Source organism: Nymphalis io, chromosome Z, assembly GCF_905147045.1.
Source record: "Nymphalis io chromosome Z, ilAglIoxx1.1, whole genome shotgun sequence".
In the NCBI taxonomy this organism is placed as follows: Eukaryota; Metazoa; Arthropoda; class Insecta; order Lepidoptera; family Nymphalidae; genus Nymphalis; species Nymphalis io.
Window position 1 is genome coordinate 16,269,525 of NC_065918.1, and position 16,823 is coordinate 16,286,347.

A 16,823-nucleotide genomic window follows, 5' to 3' on the forward strand; every position below is an offset into this window, starting at 1 on the left:
TATTTGTTTATCTGTTTATGATTAATAGTCTTTGACACCGCTTATATAATATATATTAATTGAGAAGATGTTTATAATATTCACTTTGTTGGTACTGCGATAAATCTTCCTTAATACCATTCAAATGTTCGCTTAAATTATTATACATACACATATTTGAGTCTAGAGATTTTATTCTAAGCTTTATTTTACAGTTTTAACAGAGAACTAAACTATCATTGAACCTCTTCCTTTACCAAATACAAATCCGCCATTTTATATAGGGAAGTACTAAGTAATAAATGTACATAGCGATGATAATGTCAGTAGGATTTTGCAAGTAACATATCATACCACTCACCCATTACACATATTGTACGGCAAAATTGCAATACTTAGCATTGCTGTGTTCCGGTTTGAATGGTGAGTAAGTCAGTTACTGCAAGCACAAGAGACATTAATGCGGCGATGTAAAGAATCGTCAATATTTCTTCCAACGCCAATGTCTATGACATACAACGCCAATGTCATAGACATTGGCGTTGTATGTCATAGACATTGGCGTTGTAGTTAGTAATGGTTGGTAGTGGTGATCACTTACTATGAGGGCTACCATTTGTAAGTTCGCCTAACTATTTAAGAAGAAAAAATGTAAAACAATTTGTTTCGCATATTATACTCCGGAGCAAAACTTCACTTATTTACTGTTGGACAAGAAAGCATGTATAATAATATTACAAAACATCAATGATTTATAATAAGTTACATTTATTTTAAGTTAGTAAATTAGCTTAATTACACAGAAGTCATGACAAATTATGTACTGCGGTTAAAACGCGTCAGCAATCAATAATAGACCCTTTCTGTTGTCCATGAAAAATAACGCAAACCGGACCCTCTCACAGAAGTTTAATAAATTTAAGTTATTAATTATTACCAATTTTTGCTTTAACTTGTTTTATTGAATACGAGAATACCGTAATTCGTTTATTTTCAAAGATACGTGAATATTCCTCATAATTGTCATAAGTATAGCGTGGTGGAAGCTCCAAGGTGTTTTACAACATGAGCACACAGCATCATCATAATCACAAGCCACTGCTGAACAGAGGCAGAGGTCTCTATGGTAAAGTTCCCAGTTTTCCGCCTCCTGACTGAGGGGCGTCCTACGTTTGCCAATCCGGCTTTGTCTTACTCAACAGTGATTAACGAACGTTTATTGTTATCATAATCAGACACATTTCGTTCTAGTTTTATTAATACGTGTTTATATCATTTCATACAAGGCTCTTCACGTTCATTGTAGTCTAACAAACCATCTTACTTTCGCAAATACATTTTAAATCCTAAAGAAAATACTAAGCATAAACAATGTTAACACGTCAGCGGTATTGTGAGACACGGCCATTGTTCAGTCACAAGGCACGGACTGACGCAGAACAGCTAACAACTTGGAAATGGCATCTAAATTAAACAGGAAGAATTGTAGCTTTGGTTTCATTTTAACTTGTTCATTTCTAGTAAACTAAATGTAAAATTAATTTATATATTGTAGTGTGGATAGCTATTTTCTAGTTTCGAATATGTTATGTTAATATATAATAATAATAAATATCCTGGGACATTTTTTACACACGGCCATTTGATCCCAAATTAAGCTTGTACAAGCTTGTGCTATGGAAACCAGACAACTGATATACTACATATACTACTTTTCTTTTATAAATACATACTTATATAGATAATTACACCCAGACTCAGGACAAACAGACATGTTCATGCACACAAATGTCTGTCCTGGGTGGGAATCGAACCCACAACCTTCGGCGTGAAAGGCAAGTATCTACCAACCACGCCAACCGGCTCGTCAAATATGTTAATATATAGGCTTTTTAAAATTTAATTTAATTTTGAATGTATTTATCTTTATCCAATTTCGTTTTTAAATCCCTGCGGGATCTATGACGTAAACATTTCAAGGTCAAATTTGCAAAAAACGTTTTTATCTATAACGTTTGCGTGCAACGTTTTTGAGTAGATATTCTGTGTTGCATACACTTTACTGCACGAACTTAGCCATGAAATACTCGATACTACTTCTGAACAAGCCGTTTGTTGAACGTTAGAAAAATCTATACATGGCCAATTAACCCCGAGGCACACTGAACGCTAAGACAGCGTATCGCTCCTCCGATCCTGTTATCTGATCCGTCGTAAAAATTAATTGTATACACATGTTAGTAAACATCTTAACGTTTAGGGAGTCCGTTGGTGCGACGCACGCGAACATACGCACGTCAAGTAATTAATAAGGCTCTTGAACACAGCAACGCTGTCGATGCTATTGCAGAGCGATAACATAATATTTTATGCGTTAATTGAACTATACCCGTCCCTCTCTCTCTCTCTCTCTCTCTCTCTCTTTGTAAAACAGATTTTTAACTAAGTATATTATGTAACAACCAATAAAAAGTTATGCTACAGCACTAATGACTAACTCATGACTAACAATGAAGCTAAAATTACATGGTAGCTGAAAATCAAATATGGCGGATATTTTATTATTAACGACGTAATTTTATTTTTAATGAGATGTTATATTGCGAATAAAACTATAGTGGACTTAAACACACACATACATATATGCGATAAAGAACTAAACAATATCATCATATTCAACGAAGATGGGCGTCGAATACCAATGACTAGATATCTGTGCAAAGCTATTATAATGCACAAGTATGTGAACGAGCACAGTTGCACTCTCTATTTTATTATCATTGTCCAACGGTAGCAAAATCTTGATGGGAAAGATCAGGTGCAATACCAATGACGTCATATTCTTCCAGAGGTAGAATGTCTAATATCAACATCATGGTATCAGAGGAAACCAGTAGTTGTACGTAATCGACTTGGATTAATAAGATATTGTTAATAGTTGATATGCAGTATATAAACAAATATGAAATCTAGTAGCTAGCAATTAATCAGTATATATGCAATCTATATCAGTCTATTTGTAGGGAGATAAAGACAATAAAATTAATCATGATGAAAAAACCGTAAATGATTAATTAATTAAGATGAACCTAGTAACCGAACACAAACCCAAAATGGTTTACGGGGACATCCTTTTTATATATAATATAATATAATATAATTCACTTGAATAAATGATATAACATCAAATGAATATTAAAGGCAAATAGTAAGCACAATATTGTTTTATTTATAAGAACAGGCTTAAACCAGGGAACTCCAGATCCAACGAGGCACTTTAAATATATAATTTTATAAAAGTAACAGCCTGTGAATGACCCACTGACGGGCTAAGGCCTCTTCTCCTTTTTTGAGGAGAAGGTTTGGAGCTTATTCCACCACGCTGCTTCAATGCGGGTATAATACACGTGGCAGAATTTCAGTGAAATTAGACATATGCAGGTTTCCTCACAATGTTTTCCTTCACCGTCAAGCACGAAATGAATTATAAACACAAATTAAACACATGAAATTTTTTAATTCATTCAGTAGTGCTTGTCCGGGCTTGAACTCACGATCATCGGTTAAGATTCACGCATTCTAACCGTTAGGGAATCTCGGTCTCTCGGTCGGAATTTTCTATTAATACTTCATTATTCGTTAAAATACAAGTAATATAATTCGCCAGTACTATCCTTAGAATTGTAGCCCTTACAAATGCCGGCTCCTTACCGTCGATGCTATTGATACCTAATATAAAGCTTGATTGTAAGTTAAATGAAGACAAGCTCCTGAATATAAATCTGAAGTTAAAATACTGTACAAGTTAAATTAATCTAACATAATGAATACTAATATTTTAATTGCGAAAGTTACTCCATCTGTCTGTTAGGCTTTCACGGATTGACCACTGAATCGAATTTGTTGAAATTTTGTGTGGATGAAGCTAAAGCTACCTTTTCATCTAATATCGTCCCTTCACCCCCTATCATAAACCTTCTTAGGCTAAACGTGCCAGTTATAAAGTAACTTGAATATTTTCTTATTTATTTATAAAAAAAATATGTGTCATGTCATGTCATGTCTCTTAATTTATTACAATCGTTCAGTCGCTTAAGTGATTGAAGGTCAAACATCACACTCATTTATAATTAAATCAGATTTAATTAATTCATTTAAAAATTTGGAAAGTTTTAAATGAAACTTAGTATGCCCGTAACTTATATGGTTCTGTGTCTTGTCTAAGCCAAATTATAAAAATAGTAAGAGGGCGCCTATTTTTGTACCAAAAAAAAAAAAAAATTAACAGCTACTTAACATGGTATTAGTTTTTGCGTTTCCTGCAAGAGCGTCGCCTGAACGCCGTCACATATTCCAAAAATGCGAAATTGTCTCAAATTGCTTTTTATTAACGATGACAGATGTGTTGGCGCCAGACCTGGGTTCCGTACACGCTATAATATACCCTTTTAGCACCAAATGAAGTTCAATTTCGTTTATCAACATTGTGAAGTTTGGTTTAATTGATTTGTATGGATAAGCAATTAGTGACAGTTTTTTTTATGTTTATGATATGTTACCCACGTAACTTGATCATTTTTGTTTTATGCAGTTGTAGGGATTACTACGACATACTACACACGTATACATAAAAGGTACACATATAATATATAACTAACGCTATTTTAAAAAAGGAAATAGTTTATAAATTTATTGAAAATAACTTAAACAATGGCGCGTACAAAACCCAGAAAGTACTTCTGTTTTCTTCAAATTTTTTAAATAGTTTTTCCTTTTGTAATGTTTAATCTATATATGTCTAATATATGTAATGTAATAATCTATATTAACCGACCATGTAAGGCAGTAGCGTGATAAAATGAACTCCAAACCTTTGACTTAAGCTAACCAACTTTTACTTATTGATAGGTATTTTTAATTTTATAACTATTATTAGGTCTCAACCAGTAAAATTCTGTATTAACCAGCAATCATCAGAAGACGATATTTTACTATTTAAATTCGGTTACGTTTTTAATATATGTATACATATAATTGTGTTATATTCAAACATATGGGATAAATCGCTCTGTTGGTTAAAGTAATATAAAATATTGCCCTTCTGTGCGTCTATAATATCAAGTAACGCCACGGGCGGTCGTTGTGCTTTTAAGCAGAGGGTACACGAACAGGATTATTTTTTGTTCGTTAAATATACTGTTAAATACATTATACAAATATATTTTAAATTTTAAATGAAAACATAATATTGTTTACAATGCATTAGTTAAAAATAAAATTATTAAATTATAATATGAAATATTATCAAAAATTAAAACGGTAATTTGGTCATAGTGTGCTTTCCAATAATTCAAATCAATTAAAGTTATTCAATATTACATTTACAAGTACTTATAAATCAAAAGCTAGCGTCGTTTCAGAATGTAGATTATAATGAGAATAACCGACGGGAAGCTTAGTTTTGCTTTCGCTACATAAGTTACTAAAGATTCATAATATATCAACATTATTTATTAATATAACAATTACATCTATATATTCTTTATCGACATAAACGTCACGTATTTTATGGAATAATTTTTTAGTAAAGCCTGAAAAGCTCAGATTTACTCTCGATTTTAGAAGGTTTTGAGCTTATTCCGCCACGATCCCTCTGGAATCTTTGACGATCCCTTTGGAACCGCCAAAGATCCCTCTTTCTATGTGCCATATCTTCATCCGCAATATGCATTTCTTTACGATGATTTCCTTCTGAATCGAGCACATGAAAGTTCATTGTTACTTAAGTTCTGAACCCGCAATCTACGGATAAGCTTCACGTGTTGTAACCACTAAGCTATATATCTGTCTCGGCTCTTATAACAATCCTTATCGATTAATAATAATAAGTAATAATTTATTTATTTAAGTAACAAGATTCATATACAAACTGGTTACTGGTCCAGCCGAAACTTTACAACAGCGGTTTATATTTATACAGTCTAGTCTGTTAGCTACCATGATTAGAATTTTGTTTGAGCTGGCCCGGACCCTGTGAACCAAGTATGCACACTTTTTTCGCATTAATGCGTAAAAACAGTCTATATTCAATTCAGCGAACATCCCTGAAGCACTACAGAAGCGAGGCAAACCCATCAGCAATCTAAAGGCATTATTGTACTGGACACGATTGATATTGATAATGATCGTTTAATATATAACTAAGCGTGGGTAAACTTGACAAATACATCTGCGTTTTTTTTTTTCATAGAATAAAATTTCATAAAAAAATTTTCGTATACCTTACCACAGGAAAGATGTTCGAAGGTCGAATGACGGATTCCGAAACTTCTCGTGTTTATATGATAACACTACATTTCTGTTAAAATAATATACGATCAAACGAACTTCTATTATTATATTTTATTACTAGCTGTTTCATTCGAAGATATAAATAAGTAATTAATTATATCTGAATAATTAAAGAACGAATTTACAATTAAAGTTACTGTACATAATATGTATTATGACGCACATAGATGCAAATAACCGTAAGTATATGAATATATAATAAATTTATATACTAATCCCGATGAATTACTTTGGCCGTTTCTTCTTAGTTGCAGTATATTGTTTCGTATTGGTGGTAGATTTTTGACAGTCAATAATTGTAATGTTTTCTATATTTCATAAATAATTTGAATTTTAATACAGGTAAGATTACACTAAGAAATTATTATGGAATTTTATATTAAATGTAATTTGTTTTTGCTTTATTATTTTGAACTTCTATTGGTTTTCATTTCTTTCTATATCAGTTAATCGCGGTACCTTTACAGATTAACAGTAACAGACAAACTTATATACAGATTTATTTATTAGTAGGTATTTGTCGGTTCTCCCTAATTAATGGTATAATATTTAAACGTCTTATCATTCGCGATGTTCGATCAGATAACGAGATTTATTACATATGTGTCTTCGCATAATTATAAATAACGTTAGTTGTTATTTTAATAGCAATAATAATTTTATTATATTTTTTATACTTTGGTAGAATATTTTGCGGGTAACGACGGATAAAACATGGTAATAATAAATGATGAATTAAAGGAATATTTGTTCAAAATTCGAAACTAGATTGTCCGGTCAGTAATACCTAAAATATCTGCTAAATTTCAGTTTGAACTGGTTGGAACTGGTTCGAACAATACACTCGTAAGTTCCTAAAAATCGATATTAACTGTTGAGTTGCTTTCCATGTCATTAATTTAAGCAACAAAATTAGTGATCAATTAGTCTTCGAGTCTTTTCCATAATGTTTGACACTAATATTATATTTTGACATGATGTGATGAATGAATGAAGAATCTGAAAAAAAAATATTCAAAGATAAACGCAAAGGAGAGTCCTTTTAGAAATCATTCGCGCGTTACGTTCGAGTAGGTATAGTTTTACCAATTTCGTCCGCCGATATGAAATTTCTTTAATAGTTTAGTAAGCCGGGCCTGCGATTCTTTTTAAATTTATAATAGGAATACAAACGTGCAAATCGGATCATATTTTTGTAAAGACATAACTGTTATTTATTAGGCTTCTCTCGTTTTTATAATTTTTTGAAAAGCAATTTTTAATACTGTTAATATATATTGAAGTTTATGGATATATGGAATCAACGCATTTGTACAAGCGATCTGATCAGTCGAAAGATTCAAGATTACGAAAATCTTAATAACAAACATCCTTACTTATAAACGTTGATTAGTATGTGATTGGTTAAATCATTGCCGTATTTTCTAATGATAGAAAGAAACATTACAACAATAACATTATAATACAATACCAACACACTTGGTATTATAATACTTCTATAAATATAACAAGTTTTTAGACATATTAAATAATTGGTTGTTACCGAAAGCAGTGCTTTATTGCGTTGTCGGGTTAAAGCTTATAATTAGTGCTGTACTATATTAATTGTTAACGTAAATTATGGCAGTCATGCTTACAACAATAATTGTGGAAAGTGTTTGCTCTCTAACTAATGTAAACTAAATCAGAATCATCGTTTACATGAAACATGTACTTACATAGGTACATGTTTCATGCTTGCATACATGCTACATAATTGCAAAACGCATTGTAATGGACTAAAATATTTCAATGGATTTTCATGATTTCTTTTTTTTACCAAGCGATCTTATTTATTAGTTTAGCGTGTTTAGTTAAACACTTATTTTTGTATTTCCATCATCATTGATTTACTTGGTGGGATTTTTGCAAGCTTTCTGGATAGTTACAAATGTCTGTATTGTTCTATTCTGGTTTGAAGGGTGAGTGAGCCAGTATAAGTTCGAGATATAAAATCTTAGTTCCCAAGGTTGGTAGCGCATTGGCGATATAAGGAATGGTTAGTTTTTTTACAGACCCAATGTCTATACAAGCGGTAGTGACTATCAGGAGGCCAATCATGCCTGTCAGTTAAATAAATAAAAAATTTGAAAGAAGATATAACAGCTTTGTTTAAATGAACATACCCTAAGCAATATTTCTAGTTAAAATCGTTATATCAATCGTTATACTATTCAATCCTTTTGTCATTTTGCTTACGGTATGTAAACGCCTTAGTGGACCGCTTTATTTCATCCGAACCTTCCATACCGTGTTCCACTGAGCTGTCGACTGTTCAATATAAATAAAAGTAATAATACTTAGCCGAGATGGCCTAGTGGTTAGAACACGTGAATCTTAACCGACGATCGTAGCTTCAAGCCGGGCAAGCACCACTGAATTTTCATGTGCTTAATTTGTGATTATAATTCATCTCGTGCTTGACGGTGAAGGAAAATATCGTGAGGAAACCTGCATGTGTCTAATTTCATTGAAATTATGCCACATGTGTATTCTACCAACCCGCATTGGAGCAGCGTGGTGGAATAAGCTCCAAGTCTCCTCAAAAGGGAGAGGAGGCCTTAGCCCAGCAGTGGGACATTAACAGGCTGTTACTACTAATAATACTTTGTATATTATAGAATAATATATCAACCGACCTTGAAGTTATAATAACAAAGCACTCAAGAAAAAAAATCATAACTATAAAATAAACGTATTTAAGCCCTTATTAAGGCCTTATTGTATCATCTAGTAAATAACCACTTGTAACAATGAGCGCGAACTGTTATCCCCCGAGGCTAAGGGTGTGCACGCGAATTCGTCCAATCGAATAATTATTTAAACGCGAAATACATTATAATACGCAACGGTGTAATTGAGGCCGTATGTTATTAACTGTTTATTTATATAATTATGTTTAACAGGATTATTTGTGTGTTAATTAATCTTATTCGATATCTTTATAAATGATCTTATATTCAGATGTTTAATTGAGGTTTTATCTACACTACATAGATATCGGTAGCATTTATTTCTTTGAAATTCAAAGAGCAATGTTTTAATTTGATTAAATAATGAGCGGGTGTCACTTAAGCGTTTTTTAAAACATATATATCAATAGAATCTGAATGCTCTGTCTTATTCTAAAAAGCTATCGATCTACTGAGTATTTTTTTATATAATCTGCGATTTAGTCAAATCATACTCGATGTTATTGTTAGTCAATATCAAGACTTTGAACAATTTTCAATTAATCGATTTAGTTAAAGGTTTGGTCTAAAATTGAGTTGCAAGATTTTTTCCTACATAGAACTGATGACAAAATGATGATTTCTAACTAGTGTTTTACTTGGAGCAGACGGTTCTTAGATTAGCATGAAATAGCTACGTAGCCGTACTTGATCTAATGAGTTATCAAGTTCTATTTATCTTACATATAAAAGTTAATTTAATTATAATTGAAAAAATTAATGGTGGTTATGTTATGTTTCACAATATAACCAATGATAACTATAAAATATTCTAATTCTAATTCAATATGTAATATATATTATACCGTAACCGTAACAGCCTGTTAATGTCCCACTGCTGGGCCTTAGCCCAGCAGTGGGCCACAGGAGGCCTTAGCCTCCTCTCCCTTTTGAGGAGATTTGGAGCTTATTCCACCACGCTGCTCCAATGCGGGTTGGTAGAATTCACATGTGGCAGAACTCCAGTGAAATTAGACACATGCAGGTTTCCTCACGATGTTTTCCTTCACCGTAAAGCACGAGATGAATTATAATCACAAATTAAGCACATGAAAATTCAGTGGTGCTTGCCCGGGTTTGAAACCACGATCGTCGGTTAAGATTCACGCGTTCTTACCACAGGGCCATCTCGGCTATATATTATATAATAAAATTAATCCTTTATTGCACACACTTTACAAACATTTAGTAACATATAAAGCTAGTAGGACATATAGTGTGCAAAGGCGGCCTTGTCACTGTTATTGTTGTTATTTTATATCAGATTTATAATTATGAAATCGCATTTAAAGATATCCACGTTTAAGATATAACGGAACAAGTCCCAAAACTACATTTTGATTTCCTAACATACGTATTTTACGAGTTACAAGGAACCAATAAGGATTTAATCGTATCAAGGGAAGTCTATTGTGTTGTGACGTCAATATGGCCATTGTCGTCGGTGACGTCAGAGGTCCCATTGTTGTCAGGTGTGCTATCGAAAATCGAGTAACCGATTACCGATTACGAGTAACAGGAGACCTTTAAGAGTTTCACGGGATTTTGTATCATATGTTTCAGTTATAAGGATATATTCTGCGTGACACATTGGTGGATTTGTAAGATTGTGAAGATTTTGAGTTGAATTATTTTTACCGAACAGGTGGTTTTATTCGAGCATGAATGATTTGATATTAGAGAAATGGTCACAAAATCAAAATCCGAACATACTTTAATTGAAAACACTATCAGAACACCTTGAATCGTAATTTTCGTTCGGAATGTATTTTCTACCGAGAACGACCGCCAAAAAATGTGTTGAATAGGATTTTATTTTTCACAAACATATTTCATGTATACAATTAAATTTATATATACTCCATTAAAACCAACGAATAATAATTTTATATGCAATTATATCTTCTATATAATCTTGTACACAACAAAATACCTCAATTTATTATTGTTTTTATAATTACACTTCTTTATAAATTGGCGAATTTTATAAATATTCCAAAACACTCAAACCAGTTGTTTTTATATTCCTTCACCATTCATTTTGGGAATTAGACAAACGTAAAATAGATTTTAAAGGTGAAAAAAAGAATATATTTATTTAATTGTTTATTGATATATGAAACACTATAAAGTTACGACAATACTAGGGTAGTTCAGTGTGATATCCCATAACAGGCATTTACAATTATAATAATGGCACTAACATCAACTTTTATTTACAGTACAGTAACAGCCTGTAAATGTCCCACTGCTGGGCTAAGGCCTCCTCTCCCTTTTGAGGAGAAGGTTTGGAGCTTATTCCACCACGCTGCTCCAGTGCGGGTTGGTACAATACACATGTGGCCGAATTTCGATGAAATTAGACACATGCAGGTTTCCTCACGATGTTTTCCTTCACCGAAAAGCACGAGATGAATTATAAACAGAAATTAAGCACATGTAAATTCAGAGGTGCTTGCCCGGGTTTGAACCCACGTTCATCGGTTAAGATTCACGCGTTCTTACCACTGGGCCATCTCGACTTTTACTTATACAGAAACTTATTTATTTATTAACTTTTATTTATATAGAAAGAAATAACTAAAAGGAAATATGACAAAACTATAATACCTACTTCTAGTTCGGTGATATCATTAAACATACAGACACCTTACAGATATTGAGGTTTTTGTTGGAAATTTCGATATTCTGTAGTCGGAGAACTATATTTATTTTAAACAAACTTTTTTTTATTATTAAAAGGTCGACAAACTGGCAAAAAAGTACTGTATGAATTATTAACCATACCTTACATCCCAATATAAACCTTGGAAACTAAGATATAATGTCCCTTGTTACCCTTAAAACCGATAACATAAAAATACTAAGTATGGCGGTACAACATATGATGAAGTGGGTACATGGTACCCAGACAGGCTTGCGGAAAGCCCTACCACCAAAAGATACTGGCAAATTAGTGTATCATTTTTAAATAAGAAACCATTTACATAAACTATTACCGTCCAACATAAATCTCTAGTTATTAGCTATGACTTTTTTAGAAGTTTTTATTTACAATACAAAACAACTGAATATTATTTACTGCTACACATATACATATATAGCTATACCAAGTTTATTGCACTCGCTTTTGACCTTTAATAACATTACGACCTTTGTATATTAAATGTAAACGTATAGTCTATACATATTTTAGTATATAAATAAAAACTGTTTTTAATGATTACTTAAATAATATAGAAAACGGTGGTATCGTACGTTTAACACACGAAATAAATATGTATGTAAATAACTTACTATGTGTAAACAAAATAAAATGAATTCCTAATAGTAATCTTGATGGCAATACATTATTAAGCTTTATAATATATATAAAAACGTTGACGAAAAAAAAAAACAACTTTAACAGCTTAGCCCGTATTTTCTATTCCCATTTTGGTCTCCATTGGTCAGCTGTCCTGCCCGCATCTGTGAAACTGTTTTTAGGGTTCCACAAGCTAATTAATATACATCACATCCAGCCCCGGATTTATGCCTAGGCCTACAAGGCATAATTTCAACGGCCCCACCAGCCGATGGGCCCCATCCAGCCAAATATAATACAATTTTGCTCTAACCGCTTCGGATTAAGATTACTCAAAGTCATATAATAAATTGTGACATTTGAGCACGACAAACTAAGTACTTATTAAGTTGCGGTATTTTTTATGTTGACGAAATGCTTGTTACATAATATTCTATACTTACTTTAAAAATATACTTAGTTTTAAGTTGCTATTTAAGATATCAACTTATTCAATAGTGAAGTAATGAAGTCAGATTCAATTTAGAAGTTTTCGTAAGGGGCTTTAATATTTGAGTCGATAATGGCACAGTGGATCAAAACTGCATCTTAAACATAGCTGGTTCAAAAACGGTCAACCAATGAATTTTAATGTGTATATTTTTTTATAACTCCACCAACCCGCATTAGTGTAGCGTGTTGGAATAAGCTCCAAAACCGTTTCCTTATGAGGAGTGCAACTATAGTTTTTGTGATGCTTGCTAATATACTTAATCAATATAAAATGTATTGGTACTTAATTGGTGTGGAGGTTACGTTTATTTCCATATTTAATTGGCGTGCGTATTTCTTATGGGAATCGATAATTCCAGCCGCTTGATTGATTAATTATCTTTACTCATAGTTTGTTTTTTTTTTTTATAAATTAACTAAATGCCTTATAGGAACAAATTATTTAATATCGAGACACGATGTAATTATAAAGTTACATATATTGCCCTATATGCAATAGGCGTTCGTTATAATCGTTATGATTGTTAATTAATATTTGCTTAAAGCTGATCATGATATTCACGCCTGTCACCTTAAACTGCGAATCGCAGCTTCTTATATAATATAATATACTAAAAGCGGTAGTACTTAATATAAATACTACTAGTAGGTACTCGTAGTATATAAATACGTCATATATTTTTATAACAATCAACTAGTCATAACCGGTTAATTAATTTAATTTAAATGAACCGTGCATAAAAAAAACATCATATTCTTTTTGTATTGGTTTTTTTCCTATAATCAAAATATTTAACAGCCGATTAAAAGTTATTTTTTACGACTCGAAGTTTTTAGTTGAAATTATGTATTTTGTTATATTCGGTTAATTATATATTTAGTTAAATAATAACATCTTATAGATAACGATTGCAATGTTTGCGTTTTATTACGTTCAGCTATGCTAAATTATTCTTTATAATATTTATTTTGATAACAAACATATCAAATATTTTTGTTTTGTTATTTTATCAAGAATAGGTGGCGCTACCAGTTACGGCGTCGGTAGACCACTGATCAGTCATCCCTATTTGTCAATCATAAATATATTTCTATACTATAAGGCGGACCGAGATGGCACAGTGGATAAAACTCGACGATTTTAACCTAAGATCGCGGATATTTTATTGATTTTAGTTGAATATAATTTTATTTATAATTAACTAAAATCAATAAAATAAATTTTAATCCGGACAAACACAACTCATATTTCGTGTACATAATTTGTGTATTAAGTGTTCATCGCATGATAGGCGTTGAAAGAAAACATTATAAGGAAGCGCGTATCGTGAGCCCAGCAGTGGGATACTTAGAAAATGTTAATTATTTTTCTTTTTTGAATGTAAATTTTTTAATTTTTTTTTATAGAATAGGAAGGCGGACGAGCCACCTGATGGTAAGTGGTCACCAACGCTCTTAGACATTGGCATTGTAACAAATGTCAACCATCGCTTACATATACAATGCGCCACCAACCTTGGGAACTAAGATTTAATGTCCCTTGTGCCTGTAATTACACTGGCTCACTCACCCTTCAAACCGGAACACAACAATATAAAGTACTGCTGTTTTGCGGTAGAATATCTGATGAGTGGGTGGTACCTACCCAGAGGAGCTTGCACAAAGCTCCACCACCAGTGAAGTTAAGTGTTTTATAGATGTTTTTTTCCAATAAACAAGACAGACTAACTCATACTCTCACGCGGAGCGGAGCTTAATCGAATGATCCGTCGAACTTTATAATAGTTCGATATGGACAATGTGATCGCTTCGTAAATATGTAACTACATTGAAAACTTATAAAACTAGACATATAACACTATAAAACATCGTCTGTTCGTGAATTATAATAAGTTTAGTGGTTGTCGCTGTCACGCTAGCAGCGGGTTCGATCTCCGCTTGACAAATGTATTTATTTATTTTTCTCTTTCATTATTTATATCGAAAAACGAGCCATGGATGGTCACCAAAGAACTTATTACAATTTTTATGAAACTATATGCATCTGGCATAAACCTAAAGTAGGAAGGTACCTGTAGGTACAAATTATCCCAAAGAATATTGTCCTGGCAATAGTGCTAATTGGGCAGATGTAGCAAACCAGCCAAGCCGCAATATAGGGAACTCTCTACGACTACCTACGACATATGTATACATAATATACGGATGATTGAATTTGTTTTAGAAATATTGAATTATCTAAATGGAAAATGTCGACGTCGTGTATATAAATAACACTGACCTAATTCAAACACTAACTTCAAAGAAATATAATTTATTTATAATATTAGGTACCGACCTATAACATTGAACATAATTAAAACCCTTTATTCTAAATTGATATTATTTAAATTAAATTATTATTTAATTTATATATAATAGTTATGAAATAACTTACTTCAATATAAAAAAAAAAACTTGGCCATTTCACCAAAAGCTTAAAAAAACCCAATGGAAATTAACATATATATTTTTATTGTGTTACTCATACCTAAGTAAGATCTATTTTATTATTTTAGGATATGTATTGTATACTTAAATTTTATTTATATTTAACTAAAATCAATTAAATAAGAAATATATCGTACGTACCTGAATAAATGTGCTTACATGTACTGTAGGTAGGTAATGTATCCGATCATTTTAATGTTTTGGGAAGTATTAAGTTTATTTGTCCTGATTATTATAACAAAGATTATTATATATGTATAAAACTAAAGTAAGATTAGATAAATTCGTGCAGCAAGTTAAGACTTCAAAATAATTTTAATGTACGTACGCTCAAAACTTATTTCAAATATTAAAACCATTTTAAGGATTGTAGGTATTATTTGAGTTAATAGCATTCATACTGACATTGCGTTGAAAATAACGACGAATATAAACACAGGTAAAAAATAAAATTGATATTCGACTCGACGGCGCTCCGTAAATCTGACAAGGTGAAACAACTTGTCCTCGGCCGAACCATTTTTTGCCTATAAAGATTTGTTTGCTCGTACGCCTCGCGACTGTCTCGCCGAAAACCCATAAACATGGACAAGTCAGATCGACTCTGCCGCTTTTTCCCCCACCCGAACATAGGCGGCGACGTTTGACGGGGCGTGATCGGATAGTGGTGGGGATGTAGCTGCCAATACGCGGCCGCCTTTCCAGTCTGCGTTTCGAGAAGGACAGAAAAGTCGTTTTTCGATTGGTAGAAACTGTTCGGCTCCGCCTTTTGGGTTGGGCTAAAATCGCTCAGTCCTACGGCGGAGGGGCGTTTGATTTCTGGCGCGCGCCAGTCTGTGTCGAGAATCGTTAGCGTGAAGGTGTCGTGCCGACGAGTTGCCCGGCATGCTAGCGCGCAGCTCGGCTCCCTGACGCGCAGGATGGCAGCGCGCCGCGCAGCCGCCGCGCACATAAACAACTGTGATAAATTAACTTAATTTTTTTCATAGACGTAGTATAGATAACCCGTCCTTGACTAGACTTTGAGAGACAGTGTTGTGTGAAGCCGCCCATATGATCGTCCCAATGGCAGCGTACGCACAATTCGGCTATTCGTACCCATCCGCCTCGCAGGTTAGTAATATTGCTTTTATAATAAGCCCCAAATAAGTCGAATGCAAAGATAAATATGTAAATTAGACGCTCTAGTCGTTTGTTAGTAACACAAGTGAGGATAAAAAATAAAGTAGTTCGTGGTTACATCAGAAAATAATAAAGTATTATAAAACTTGAACAGCACTTTTATTTTAGTAATGACAATTGAATCTTAAAATTATAAATTATTAATAATATAATAACTATGTGTAGCTACTATAATAATATATAAGGGTTTATTTTTGTCTCTACATTCGTTAATGCAACAGGCTTTATAATTTTACATTCCCCGACGGTCTTTA

At 32.6% G+C, this 16,823-nt stretch overlaps 1 protein-coding gene across 2 annotated transcripts in view; it reads left to right on the top strand.

The window, feature by feature from the left end:
• LOC126780501 (homeobox protein araucan-like) overlaps positions 1 to 16,823 on the top strand; it is a 126,051-nt gene that overhangs the window by 45,869 nt on the left and 63,359 nt on the right. Inside the window, exon 1 of one of the 2 annotated variants that reach the window (XM_050505055.1) lies at positions 16,235 to 16,500. The exons of the other annotated variant lie outside the window; for it this stretch is intronic. Within the exon in view, the coding sequence (XP_050361012.1) occupies positions 16,441 to 16,500 (60 nt within the window). The 5' untranslated portion in view covers positions 16,235 to 16,440. Of the gene's footprint in view, positions 1 to 16,234; positions 16,501 to 16,823 lie in introns of those variants that run through there. 2 annotated transcript variants of the gene reach the window in all.